We start from the raw sequence: 13,803 nt of genomic DNA, 5'->3' as shown, positions 1-13,803 counted from the left end.
ATACCTTGACTATAAACCTATAACAGTTGTTTCCATTGATTTCTATAGTAATAGTTCTGGACATAGAGTTAGACCTGGTGCACACTAGGGCTGTACAATGTGTAGTCCTACACATTGTACTGGACAACACATCAAGTTCCATGTCAAAAAAAGCCGTTCATTGTATTTAACCTGAACAAATCCTGAGCCTTCAGTTCTCACTCCTGCTTCCTTAGCTTTCCCCTTTAAGGCGATGCACCCCCAGGTGAATAGGATTATCAGAATGAAGCATTAAATAGGGACGCAAATACAAACACTATTACTTTTTTATTTTATATTAACATACTGAAATTAGCTAATATTTCAGAAGAAAGCTGCGAGTCATATCTACAAGTTAAGCTGAAATAAAGTGTTTGCATACAGGGAATATGTCATTTTTTTTTTTTTTTTTATTTTGAACTTGGTGTATTCGTATAAAAATGTCACTATTTATAGTTGTTTTATGAAGCTACAGAAGTTATAGAGGAAAATTGTTACAATATCGCCAAAACCTCCATTGTCACCTGAGATACCTCGCTTTAAGCAATGAGAAAGACATTATCTAGAAATACCTGTTTCTGATTGCTCAACTCATGTCACAATAAAATATTCTACAAAACTGTAATTTGATTTTTCCTGTGTATGGTGAAGCTCTCGTAAACACATACATAAAGTGCATTGTAAAAATGTATAATATGATCCATTAAGCCTTACATCAGTAAATTCCTTGATGCTGATGCTGTTGGCCTGCTTTGCCACCTTCCTCTTCACTTCCTCCAAGGCAGCCATGTTGGGTTGGGAGGGGCCAGGTGGTGGTTTGTTGGTGATGGAGGGCAGCGGGGGCAGCGAAGCCAGAGCGCCCATACTAGACAGGGCTGCTGTCATGGTGGCTAATAGAAAAACAGAGACAGAGAAAGAGAACAACTCAAAATTGAAGCCATCGCAAAAATAGCATCAACTGGCTGTAGTGTTCATTTTCCTTTCTGACATTGCCAGTAAATATATATCAATTTTAAGAGCACTGACAAGATTGACATTTTACTGTCTGTGACAATCGAAATTGCATTGTTCTCAGTTATCTTAAAATTGCAATTTTAGTGTATTTCTTTGCACAGAATATTTCAATTTGCCATCATGGTCAGTTCTTGAGCACCGAAGCCTTTACAAAAACCTGGATCGATGGACGGATGAATGGATGGATGTACAGATGGACCAACAATTGGACAGAAGTGACATGCAGAAGGGAAGCCAGAGTCAGAGCTATATACCGGCAGTCATACTGGCCATAGCAGCATTCATGGCCATACTGGGCAGGGCCAGGGGCAGCTGGGGCAGCACAGTGGGCCTCAGGCTGGCAGGAATGGGCATGCCTGCCTTGGCACACATGGCGGCAGCGTTGGCCTTGGCAATCTCCAACAACTGGTCCTTATCTGAGGAAATACACAGCGTTACCATATAGATTAGTTAGGACAGAATGGATGAAATGGACGGATGCATACATGACCCTGGGGTGCATGACACATGTTCAAAAACCTATTGATAAACCCACTGCATAATATAATAAATTATGATTAAACTAAGGAACTAAATTGGAATGTATAATATTCATGCCACCAGACCCAGTTCAGTGATGCGTGGTGGGCTGCTGCTGACGCTGCGGTGTTTCCGGGTGGGGGATCTATTCTTGCGGAGGATGAGTACAGGGGAGTGGCTCGGCTCTCGTTTCCAGCGGTCCCTCTGGCTGTACGTGGCCCTCCGCCGACCCCGCGAGCCAGAGCGAGACCGCGACCTCCGCGGCTTCCGGCCCGCTGACCTGCACACAGACAACATTTACTTCTCTTCATTTACAATAAAGCAATCATTACAAAGCCAAATCTGTTTATTGTTAAAGTCCCCTCCAATACAAAGAGAAAAGGGAAGATAGAAGGTAAACATTCAGTCACTTCCACTGTGGTTCCACAAATTCAGTTCTTGTCACCTTACCCTAACTATTATCACAACGGTACAAAATAGCAGCTTCTTGCTCTCCTGGTGGACTTTCAAGGAAAAATCCACCCTAAAACACTTTAACAATGTTAAAAACGGTTATTGGCAATGTGAAAAGAACTTAGAGAAACCAGCTCCCTGAAATTTAAGTCATTTTGCAACAAATTCCAAGCCGAGGGAGCAGAATACATAAAAGCCCTTTTTCCAAGTTCAGTATGGGCTTTGGGTGCAGATTGCAAGTATGAGTCCTGGGAGCGTGGACAGTAACTTCTTACACTTTTCTGTCGGACATAAGCACATAAGTAGGATGGAAGCAAACCAAGAATTGCTTTATAAACAAAGATATAGCAGTGGACAGTAGACAATGCAGCCCAACGAACCCGAACATTCAGGGAGCAATGGTGAGTACGGGCTTTATAATTCATAATGAACCGCAATGCTCCATGGTAGACGGTATCTAATGCATGAAGGCATTGAGAAGATGCATGCATGTATATAACATCTCCAAAGTTCCAAAGGACCTGACAGTTTTCTGGTGTCTATTGTTATTATTCCTGTGGATAGCTGGCCAAACATAAGATGACTTCAGTTACTTTATAGCACCTTTTAAAACGTTTTTTGTTACAAAGGGAATAACTTAAAAACTCTTAAGACGTTTTTTAAAAATTATCAGTGAGTCAGATAATCTGATATCAAGAGGAAGACTGTTCCGTAGTTTCGGGGCAAAAACAGCAAATGCATAGTCCCCCTTCAGTTTAAGCCTAGCCCTTGGGATAGCCAGAAGCCCTTGGTTTGAGGACCTAAGAGACCTCACGTTAATATAGGGAGACAACAATTCTGAAAAACATTCAGGGGCTTCACCATGTAGTGCCTGGAAGAATTTTCCAATTGTACCAATTGGAGACGAGCCACAGCTCCTTGACTGAGGCATGTAAATAGGGCATTACAGTAGTCCAACCGTGACGACACAAGAGCATTGATAATTTTCTCAGTGTCCTGAAAAGAAAGGACACGTCTGATTTTAGCTATATTTCTTAATTGAAAAAAGCAGGATTGAGCAAGTTTGTTGGTATGCAAGGCAAAAAAGATCAAAAATAATGCCAAGATTTTAAGAGGATTTGATATTGGATACCAGAGGACCAAGAACTTCCTGCATTTTCCTAGAAATATTATCAGGACCGATAACAAGAACTGTTTTTCTTCATGTGAGACATCCAGTCTCACAACTTCAGTCTTAATGGCTACAAGACTGGCTGGCAGTTAGACTGGCTAATCTACTGAAGTCATTGCATTTCAGTTATCAGCATAGAAATGAAAAGATATTAATACATATGCACATGTATATGCATGTGTATAAATATGTGAATGTATGCATGTATAAGTGTATATTTATATTTTTGTTATTACTTTTATACTGCATTTTTTATTTTTTATTTATTTACTATATAATAATATATATACTAATAATAATTTAATAATAATAAAAAAAAAAATAATAATAATAAAAATCCATCTACCTCGACCTCTTCCTCCGTGAAGAGCTCCTGGATCTGGACCTCTTCTTGTGACTCCTAGATGGCGACTTGGACTTCTTCTTCCTCTTTAAAGAGGACTTCCCTTCTTTCTTCTTCTGTGGAGACTTAGATGCCGTTCTCCTCTTCTTTGCTGGTGATTTGGCCTTGGTGGCAGAAGTGGAGTTGGGGTCCTCTGAGGCTCTAGCCTCAGGGCAGCTGGTCTCAGTGGTCTGGTCGGCTTCTACAGATGTGGACTGGGTCAGGGAGGACTGGGATGCAGCAGAACCTGCAGCTGGTTTAGCAACAGACCAGGAGAGACACAGCTTGGACACACGTTCAAGAGCTGCACAAACTTATTTAAACAGGAAATATTTAACTGAGGTATATCACAGTAAACTATTCTATTTAATTCATCCCAACAGGTCCTACCTGGTCTCTCTGTTGTGTCCTCTGCTTTCTCTTCTTTTTCCTCTCCTGACTTGTCATTCTGGTCAGTGTTCCGCAGCACTGTGCTGGCCTCTGTCAGGTCCTCTGCTTTGATGTCATTGGAGGCCAGCTGAGGAGGCTGGAGGCCTGTAGAACAACCTTGGGAGCACTGTGTGGATTCATCCAACGTTCCCTTCTTCTCTGAGGAGCTGCCACAAACCAAGGAGAGTTGAAGTAGCGTAGCCATACTAGAAGGTTTCAAATGTAGCATGCTCATCAAAGTAGGGCTGTGATGATTACTTGACATAATCGATAAAATCAATTATGCAAATCCAACGTGGATTTTTACAATTGAAACATTATCGCATCGCATTATTTATAGATTTTTAGGCTGTATGCATGACATTCACATTGTCTTATTAACGGTCAATACTGCACAAAAGATACAGTGAGTGGTAGAACTGCTTGAAATGTCTAGCTGACTGAAAGAAAGATATGTTTTTTCTTATTGAAGATGGGTGAAAACACCCAAACTCGTAACACATTTATAAACATTTAGACCCCAAGTTTCAAAACCAAGTTTGGAAATATTTCTAATCAAAACTCAACAATACAGTAGAGTGTAACGTCATGGATGTTGAGATTTAAAATGCTCTATTTCTCCCTCACTGCTTCCATTCATTCTGATTAAGATACTGTAGAACACATGTTCTAACATTTTCATGTCACGGACCCCCAAACAGAAACACATTAGAGCACACACTCCCATTTGATTAGATTTAGTCCCAGGGACCCATATGGGAAGATTTTAGTTGTTGGTGATTTAGTATTGAATTGTAGAATTGTCTTTTATGTAATGATATTTTGGGTTTGCTTGCCTTTTAATTCTTGTTTTTATGTTCTTTGCTATATTTAATCTTTTTATTTCTTTCATGTTTGTGACTTTTTTTGTGGTCTGGTGTAAAGTGTGTTGTGCAAAGTGCTACACAAATAATGTTTTTTTATCATTTGCCATTTTATTACCATTTTCATTGCATTACCTTGAGGAACTGATGTCGTCTAGGAAGGGAAGTGGTTTCCATCCTCCCGCAGATGCAGCAGGAGAAGTAGAGGAGTCAGAGGGAGGGTGGAGGAGGGGGGGAGCTGTGGAGGTGGTGAGCTGCTCCAAAGCAGACTGGGAAACGGCAGAAAGAAATCATTTTAAACCCATTTTAGTCAGGCTGGAAAACAATAGAAACAATTAAAAAACAAATGGCATTATGGATTAATGAGGGGATGAATGCATCAGGTAGTCATTCAATGAAATTCAAATGAGTAGAGTAGAGAAGAGTAGAGCAGAGAAGAGTAGAGCAGAGAAGAGAAATGAAGAGAAACAAAGAGAAGAGAAGCAAAGAGAAACAGAGAAGAGTAGAGCAGAGCAGAGAAACGAAGAGAAACAAAGAAGAGAAGAGAAACAAAGAGAAGAGAAGAGAAGAGAAGAGAAGAGAAGAGAAGAGAAGAGAAGAGAAGAGAACAAGAACAATTGTAGATGCAGAAATTGAAAGAGAACATTCTTACACTGGATATAATTTGAAGTCTACTGTGTGTGATTAAAACCTATACCGACCATACAAACTTTGTAAACTAGCCTATAGCTTTTTAAAATGCAATCTTTATAGTTTAATTCGGCAAATGCAAAGGTAACCTAAATGTAGGTGTTTTTAGCCAGGGAATAATTCAAACATTTACATAGTAGCCTATGTATCCTAAACTGTAGGCCTACATTACTGATGTTTTCCTCATTATAAATAACTCATTTTAATTTATCCCAAGTGAATAGTACAGTTAAATTCTGGCCTAGGACTGACACAAATGGAGATTTGTCAAATACAAATATAATATAATGTTCAACATACAAACAAGTCACTAGAATTGATGGAGAGAAGACATTGCTATAGAGACATAATGACACCACAAAACGAGGGATCCAGGAAGTGTTAGGTGCGTCATCTCTCATCACACACACACACACACAGACGTCTCATGCATACTGCACACACACCTCAAATGACAATCATTAGGAGGAGATACACAGTGTACATTAGTAGGAACAGGAGTAGCAAATGGTAAACATTAGAGAAAGGTGGAGGAGTAAAAAGGCCTACACTGGAAGGATGAGGAGGAGTAAATGGCCTACATTAGAAGGAAGAGGAAGAGGAGGAATAAATGGCCTACAGTAGAAGGAAGAGGAAGATGAGGAGTAAATGGCCTACATTAGAAGGAGGAGGAGGAAGAGAAGCGCTGTCCTTGTTGGACCTGGGAGATCTGGAGTGAGTTCTCCTGGACTTCCAGCCTGAGCGCGACCTGAAGAAGCCAATAAAAACAATTATTGTAAACTTCAGAGTTTAATTCTGAATATGTTTCATCCACTGTGGAGTTTGTCAACCTATAAACCAGCAGCCTGTTGCACCAGCTGAACCTGTGTTGGACCGTAAGATAAGCTGTAAAGTCTCCACTAAAGGTTACTTTTAAAATAGTTTGACACTAAACCGTGTCTAGTACAGCATAAAAGGGATCAGTAACCAAAACCATTGTGGCAGACAGTTACATTTTCACCTTCTGTGGCCAATAACATGTGAAGTCAAACATTAGCTTGCCACAGCTTTGCTGCGCATAAATTAATATCTGTCAAGCAATATGCTTACAAACAACCTGTTGCTAGTAACTTCAGAATTTGAATTTATATTGGAGACGTGATTAGGACAATTTTATTACATTTTATATGTGACTATCTAATTTTGCATGTGACCATGTAATATATCCACATTGCATACAATGATTCAATTCAAGCACGAAAAATTCAAATCCAGTGTTGCCACTAGTTTCTGCTCACAGTTATTACCAAGTACACCAATTACTTTTTCTAAAGCCTCTAACAGATTACATATGCTCTGGCATATATGTGAAAATCCATTTATGAACCTGCATTCAATGAACCAATTAACCAATAACTTGTTTTTGCACTTGCTAATTTGCTGGCTTCCAATGTTGGTGCTATGGGCATTAATGGAGTCAGCAGCACAAGTTTTCTCTTTATTAGAACTGATTATTGATATGTTTGTTTTATTTTACAGCACTTTGGAGGATAGCAAGGATAGTATTGTGCAGATATAATTAATCTTAGCATTTGTGTGCAAGAGTCAATCAATTGATCAATGGATTACAGTCGATACCTGGACCGGGACTTGCGGCGGTGTGATCTGGATCGGGAGCGAGTCCTGGACCTCTGGTGGCGGTGTCTGGAGCGAGAGCGGTGACTCCTCTTCACTGAGCGGGAACGTGAACAAGAATGGGAACGTAAACGTGACCGTGACCGGGAACGGGAGCGATGCCTCCTCCTGCCATCTCTTTCCCCATCCCCTCCTCCCTTATTGGAGCTGTCCTGTTAGGGAGCAATGAAGCGTGAGTGTTTTTTGTGAGCAGTGAAATACTTGCAAAAACGGAACATTGGTGGATCTTCGTGACACACAATTTCTTTTCATTTGCAAAACAAATAGCACTTCAGAATTATTTGGCACATCCAGATGCTCATCCAGACTCAAATAAATTCTCAGTTTGCTTTCAAATTACCAACTCCCATTGACATCGCATTGTACTGAAAAGGGGAACAGGTACATGAACTGCTCATGTGACCTGACCCAGCTGGGCCTGGCGATTCCAGCTCTGGAACTGATTCAAACTTTTTGCCTATGATCACAGTACTACCCAAGGGGTAGAGAAAGACATATTTTACTATTTAAATCAATCCCCTTTAAGATGCATACAAATTCCTTTGAATGTACTTGATATTTCTCTACAACTTAACTGGAGACCACCTGTGGCCAACACTGATGTGACACAATTTAGGAGAAAACACATCTGTCTATATAAGGTTCCACAGATGACAGTGCATGTCGGAGCAGAAACTCTTCTATGAAGTCCAAGCAACTGTCTGTAGAATTCAGCGACAGAATTATGAGGCATAGATCTGGGGAAGGGTGTAAATTTCAATTTCAATTTCTAAAATGTTTGGCGTTCACAAGAGCACAGTAGGCTCCATTATTAGGAAATGGAAAAAATACGGAACGAGCCAGGCTCATCCTACAGCTTGTCGTCCGACCAAATTGAGACACTGTGCAAAAAGGACCTTGGTCAGGGAGGAGACCAAGAAGCCAAGGGAAACTCAAGACAGAATTACTAAATTCCTTGGTTCTGATGGGAGATCTTCTTGGAAGGACAGCAGTCAGTGCAACACTTAACTAATCTGGGCTGTATGGCAGAGTGGCCAGAGGGAGGCCACTCCTGGAATGAATGGAGAATTAATGGAGCTAAATACAGACTCTTACAAGGACAATCTGCTTCACACTGTCAAAGACCTTAAATTGGGGTGATGATTTATAATCCAACAGGACAATAACCCTAATAGCATACAGCTACATCAACACTGGAAAGGCTTTGGAACAATAGTATGAAAGTCCTTTGGCGGCCCAGCCAATGCCCAGACTTAGATTCCATATAAAATCTGTGGAATGACTTTAAGGTAGCTGTCCACGGACGCTCCCCATCCAATTTGACCGAATTTGCAAATCTGCAAGTTAGAATGGGAGAAAATCCCACTATCCAGATGTGCCAAACTGCTAGAGATATATCCAAGTATTGACATTTAAATTAAATATTTCTGTATTTCATTTTCAGTAAATTCACAAGAATTTCTAAAATCATGTTTTCATTTAGTTATTATGGGATATTTTGTGTATATCCATAACTGATTTCGATTTTCAGGCTGAATCACAACAAAGTCGAACGAGTTGATGACTTTCTGAAGGCACTGTATACTTTATATATACTTTATTAAGCCAGTTAGTTTTGAAGTGCTGTCTTTTTCTATCTTTCTGGGTTTTTTTTTTACCTGTTTTGGGATGATGTCAGGTAGGTCCTCCCGTCGCCTTGACGATGAGCTGTTACCACATTTACCATCCTTCTGCTTTGACTCCAGCTCGGAGTCGGGGTCTGACGAGCTCTTCTCTCCATCTTTCCTCCTCTTCTTCTTCTTCCTCTTTCCTGCCGAGTGCCGCTTGTGGCGTCTGGATTTTCCCTCGTTATCCTTACCTGGACAAACAGTTTCATTTTATATAGCCCACTCTGTTACCCACTCTGATTTTGCATTCCTATGTATGTCTACTGCAGTCAATATTGCTCATCTCTACATAGGGGTGGCGGTAGCCTAGAGGTTAGAGTAGTGGGCTTGTGGTTGGGAAATTTCCCGTGGCTGACTGGGTACTGGGTAACACCCAGTGTGAAGCATGTGTTTGCACCACAAACTATACATACCAGTCAAAGTAAGTCCATTCATTCTCGATCACCTAAGGAATGTTAGCTGATGTAAATCACAGTCACGTCGCTGGCTGGTTTCTCAGTGTAGAAAACTTGGTTGCAGTTTAAATATTGGGCAACACTGTCCATCAGCAGCCAATCACATGCTGGAATTCATATACAGTCCCTTGCAAAACTATTCAGATCTGTTAACTTTTTGCAAATTTTGTTGTGCTATTACAGTATTTCAAAATGCATTTATTCAGGATTTTAGTCTGAGTTCAATGCAAAGCACTCTATCCTATCAATGTGAAAATACAAATGTATTTATAGAATATTCTAATATTGATATGACTTCAAATGCACATCCCTATTGGATAGTTAGCAGATTTTTGTCCTGCCTGGTCAAAGATTTCAATAGCAGTCTATGGAGAGCGCCTCCAACCATGATAATACTGCCAACTGGCATTGTGTAACATGACTCCATGGCCCAGATGGAAAAAATAACTATTTATCACTGGAAAGACATCCAAGAGTCCAGCTTTAAGTCAATGCTCTATAGACATATGCCTGTCTAACAAACATTCAAATGGGTTTAGCAATTTGAATAAAGACGTGACAGATAAAAACTATGCGAACGTTAATTATAGGCGAGTGTAATTCTGTGACAATATAATTCACATTCGTTATGCAATAATAAAAAAAACATCTTTTAAACATCTCTAATAAAAAATATTGTTTATCAATATGAACATTGTAGACAATAAGCAAAACATGGCTACTTGAATGCTATTTCACACACTGTTAAAGAATAACTAAACCCCAAACCCAGATCATGTGTAAAGCCTGATATCTAATGGTAAAAAAGCATGCTACTGAAATTGCCAACTGCTATTGGCTGATCTTTGGTGCCAGGTGATGTCACCACCTGTTGTGGTCATTCCATGTACACTTCTTTAGTAATATAAAATACCACTGTTGAATTTTCGAAATGTGCTTCTTTGAAGAACTAGTATTTTTCTAACGCTAGCCATTTGATTATTGTAGGCACTTCTTATGACCGCAACTTAATTTCTTTTCTAAATTATTTGTTATGAAGAATAGCTGTTAATGTGTTCAAAATATGCTGCATTGTTCTATCATTTCAGCTAAAGCCGTCTACAATAAAATTTGACTTTTCATTTAAATGTGGTGTTAAGAGAATGAGTGTATGGTGTGTTCATAGCTTGCAGTAACATTAAATTTTAACTTTCGGGGTCATAATAATTTAGAAGAAATGCTTTATTTTTGTGATGAAATGTAGTATACAGAGTAATTAATTCCACTGTTTAAAATGGAACTGTTCAAAGGGCTCTTGGTGCAAAAGTCGGCTGTGTGGGAATATTTTGGTTTTCCAATCACCTACCAAACGGCAACGAGGTTGTTAACCCTAGAATGCATATGAAGGCTCAAAAGTGACCCGGATGCATGTTTTTGTGCTGTATCTTGTAGATTTGTGTTGGTTTTGTTTTACATACATTCAGCTAACATTGCTCAGATCCTTTCAATGAAGTATAACATGTTCATCCATTGTCAGGTCAGTCCAAAATTCTACCATTCTACCTTTTTTTTGTTTGATAACGGGGCCTGTTATGACATATCTTTATAACATAAATATATTTTACCTTGGTTAATGTCAGTTGTCATGACAAGGCCATCCAGAACAATGTCAACTTTGCATTGGATGTGACATTAACCGAATGGCACTTAATGACAACATTCATAAACATCAATTCATGTTCATGTCAGATGTCATGTATTGGTAATGACAGTGTTATGTCAGCCTTACGCACACTCCATTCAAATAAAGTGTCAAATAAAGAGCGAATATATAAAAAAGAGAAAAGCTGCAGAGAGGCGGAGAGAACAGAAGGCTTACCTTGCTCCTTGGTCTCCTCTGTTGGTGTTCCTCGTCTATAATACAAAAATAATAGTTAGCTAGATAATAATAGCTAGAGTTAGACACATTTCTTTTCTTTTTTTAAGATTATTTTTGGCATTTCTGCTTAATTTACACCTATAACATTTATAACAAACGTTAAGGCATATTATGCACGATTTCACTTTTTTTTAAATATTTTGAAATTACCACCCTATCACCGTGACGCGTGATTATTCAATGCACATACAGCAACTACATGTCGGGCAACTCAGAACTCAAAGAAGAGTCTCCAACCATGATTTGCGGGTTGGAGGGCCGTTCAAATGGATTTTTCCTATTTGGAAGTAGGAAGTTTCCAAGTTCCCAGTTGTCTTGAACGTAGCATTACTCACATAGATGTAGCTACCTAGAACTGTCTTTCTTCAAAATAATGTTGTGTGCATTCCAGAGGGAGGGGGAATATTCGGTTAACTAGTTTATTCATAGCAACAGGAAAGTCATTCATAAGGCTTCACCTGAACTGATGCTTGGCACCTCCTTCCGACTCCGCCCCGGACTCTGAGCTGCTCCCCTTCTCCTCCTTCCCTTGCTTCCTCTTCTTCTTCTTGCTTTTGTGCTTCTTGTGCTTCTTATGTTTCTTTTGGGAGCCGTTGCCGCTGACGTCTTCCCGTTTGTCTCTCTCCGGGTTGGATTCCTGCACTTTGCCCCCGGCACCGCCACGACCGGATGGCTCGACAGGACTGCCAAAGAAAGAAAGACAGGCAGAATGAGAGTATGGATTAACACCCAGTTGCATCTTATTCTAACTGGGCAACACAGGTCAGACAATATTTGTGACACTAACCAGTACACAGAAAGCCAGTCATCCAGGATTTAAAACCTGGAGCTGCTTCATTGAGGATAAATGGGACAATTACCCTGGCGCTACACAATGAGAGCTCTTATAGCAAAATTGGCTTTATTATATAGTAATGCGCTTTTACAACCATTCCCTATTCATTCCACAGACTAGCTCCAGACTTTGTGTTTGACGAAATCAGATATTTGTGTCTTAGTTCTGATATCTGGCTATGGCAGGAGAGTCACAAATAGGAATCCTTAAAATAAGTGGTGCTTCCTTTTAAGTGTAGCAGCCAAATAATCACCCAAGCACGCGACTGTCGACAGCATTGAGGTTCTACAGTTATACAAGTGGAAATATAACCATTAAACCCATTACTAGCGGCTAGGCTATATAATTTCTTCATTATTTGACGTACAAATAGCGCCAAATTTACCGTGGACGAACCACTCTCAACAGGGGCTAAATGTACTCACTACTAGCAGTACTAACGTCAATGTTAATAGCCTTTCTTTACCAGACATTAACATCATTTAGCTAGTATGGTAGACCGGTGCAGAGCGGCTAGCGGCCACTAACGTTACAGCTGAAAAAAAAATACGTTTCTCAAGATTTTTTCATCAGTTGTGTTGAACTATCGCAAGATGAACTATATGACATTGCATTCACGCACCCATTATCTTCATGTTGGTCCTCAATTTCTCTAATTTTATTTAAAATGAAATCTTGGAAAATTTGCTCTATGTTGGCTGCCATGTTTGTGTCCGAGTATGTACGTGCAGGTCCGGGTAGGAACTAAGTCCTCTGCGACTGGGTTCCGGCCGTGGGCTATGGACAAACCACAGAATTTGAATTCCATTCAAGTTCTGTATATCAAACGTTCTGCCCGCAACCGTAAACACCAAATAAAATGTATTAAAAAAAATTAATCTAATTTGACTATGATTAGTGCATTTTTGCTGGTGGTTAATACCATACTGAAATTATCCTTATTTATTCATAGCCTACTTAAAAGGATTGACTGACATCTAAAATATTTTCATTCATCTATGTATTTTATTCATCTAGGTGTCCTGAAAACGAATGTTTACATATGTAGGTTTTATGAATGAAGTGAACCTGGAACCACTGACTACAATATACCAAATAAGTCACGAGGGGAGTGAAGTGGTGCAGACTAACAGGCAACTGTCAAACAGGCCAACAGAACCACCTGCAGAAATGAACGGATGAAAGAAGGGAACACAGAACTGGTGGATTTCAGTAATTTACATATACAACATCAATCCCCAAAAGGTCTCCAATCCTACAGCATACTAACAACGTCTCTAACACAGACATGTCTATACAGTGTAAACAGAAAATATGGGGCTTGAACTTGAAACAAGGCAAAAAGCAAACAAAACAGCAGCCCCAGCTGCAATGAAACATGTGTCCGCTCCATTATAATATACATTTGCCAGACAAATTTATATTTGCATATCAGGGAGCCTCAGAATGATATTACTCAACATTCACCTCTTTACCTTCATCTTAAAATACCTTAGACCGACAGTCTGTTTGATTTGCAAGTCCAGCTTCCATTCTAAGGCTCCCTGATATGCAAATATACATTTGCCAGACAAAATTTTAAATCTGTAGAGCTCAAAATTGGCTATGCCACCCCTGGTGTTATGGCCATGACCATCTTTTACAAATGGAAAATAATTCCTCAGATAGGTTGGAGCATAGTTGTGGATGATTCTGTAAACCATGTTTAACCCACT

At 39.7% G+C, this 13,803-nt stretch overlaps 1 protein-coding gene across 1 annotated transcript in view; it reads right to left on the bottom strand.

The window, feature by feature from the left end:
- The window catches only part of sonb (SON DNA and RNA binding protein b), a 28,744-nt gene extending 15,366 nt beyond the window's left edge, over nucleotides 1-13,378 (bottom strand). The window contains exons 1-13 of the mRNA XM_078290978.1: nucleotides 13,348-13,378; nucleotides 13,220-13,250; nucleotides 11,712-11,936; nucleotides 11,194-11,228; nucleotides 8,872-9,071; nucleotides 7,157-7,365; nucleotides 6,197-6,287; nucleotides 4,985-5,118; nucleotides 3,948-4,153; nucleotides 3,522-3,810; nucleotides 1,638-1,831; nucleotides 1,287-1,448; nucleotides 733-908 (exon numbers count right to left, since the gene is read on the bottom strand). Coding sequence (XP_078147104.1) covers nucleotides 733-908; nucleotides 1,287-1,448; nucleotides 1,638-1,831; nucleotides 3,522-3,810; nucleotides 3,948-4,153; nucleotides 4,985-5,118; nucleotides 6,197-6,287; nucleotides 7,157-7,365; nucleotides 8,872-9,071; nucleotides 11,194-11,228; nucleotides 11,712-11,936; nucleotides 13,220-13,250; nucleotides 13,348-13,378 — 1,983 coding nt within the window. The remainder of the gene's footprint in view (nucleotides 1-732; nucleotides 909-1,286; nucleotides 1,449-1,637; nucleotides 1,832-3,521; nucleotides 3,811-3,947; nucleotides 4,154-4,984; nucleotides 5,119-6,196; nucleotides 6,288-7,156; nucleotides 7,366-8,871; nucleotides 9,072-11,193; nucleotides 11,229-11,711; nucleotides 11,937-13,219; nucleotides 13,251-13,347) is intronic.
- Nucleotides 13,379-13,803: the final 425 nt, after the last annotated feature.

This window comes from Centroberyx gerrardi, chromosome 21 (assembly GCF_048128805.1).
Source record: "Centroberyx gerrardi isolate f3 chromosome 21, fCenGer3.hap1.cur.20231027, whole genome shotgun sequence".
Lineage (NCBI taxonomy): Eukaryota > Metazoa > Chordata > Actinopteri > Beryciformes > Berycidae > Centroberyx > Centroberyx gerrardi.
The sequence above is the reverse complement of the archived record's forward strand: the minus strand, read 5'-3'. Positions and strand labels throughout refer to the sequence as shown.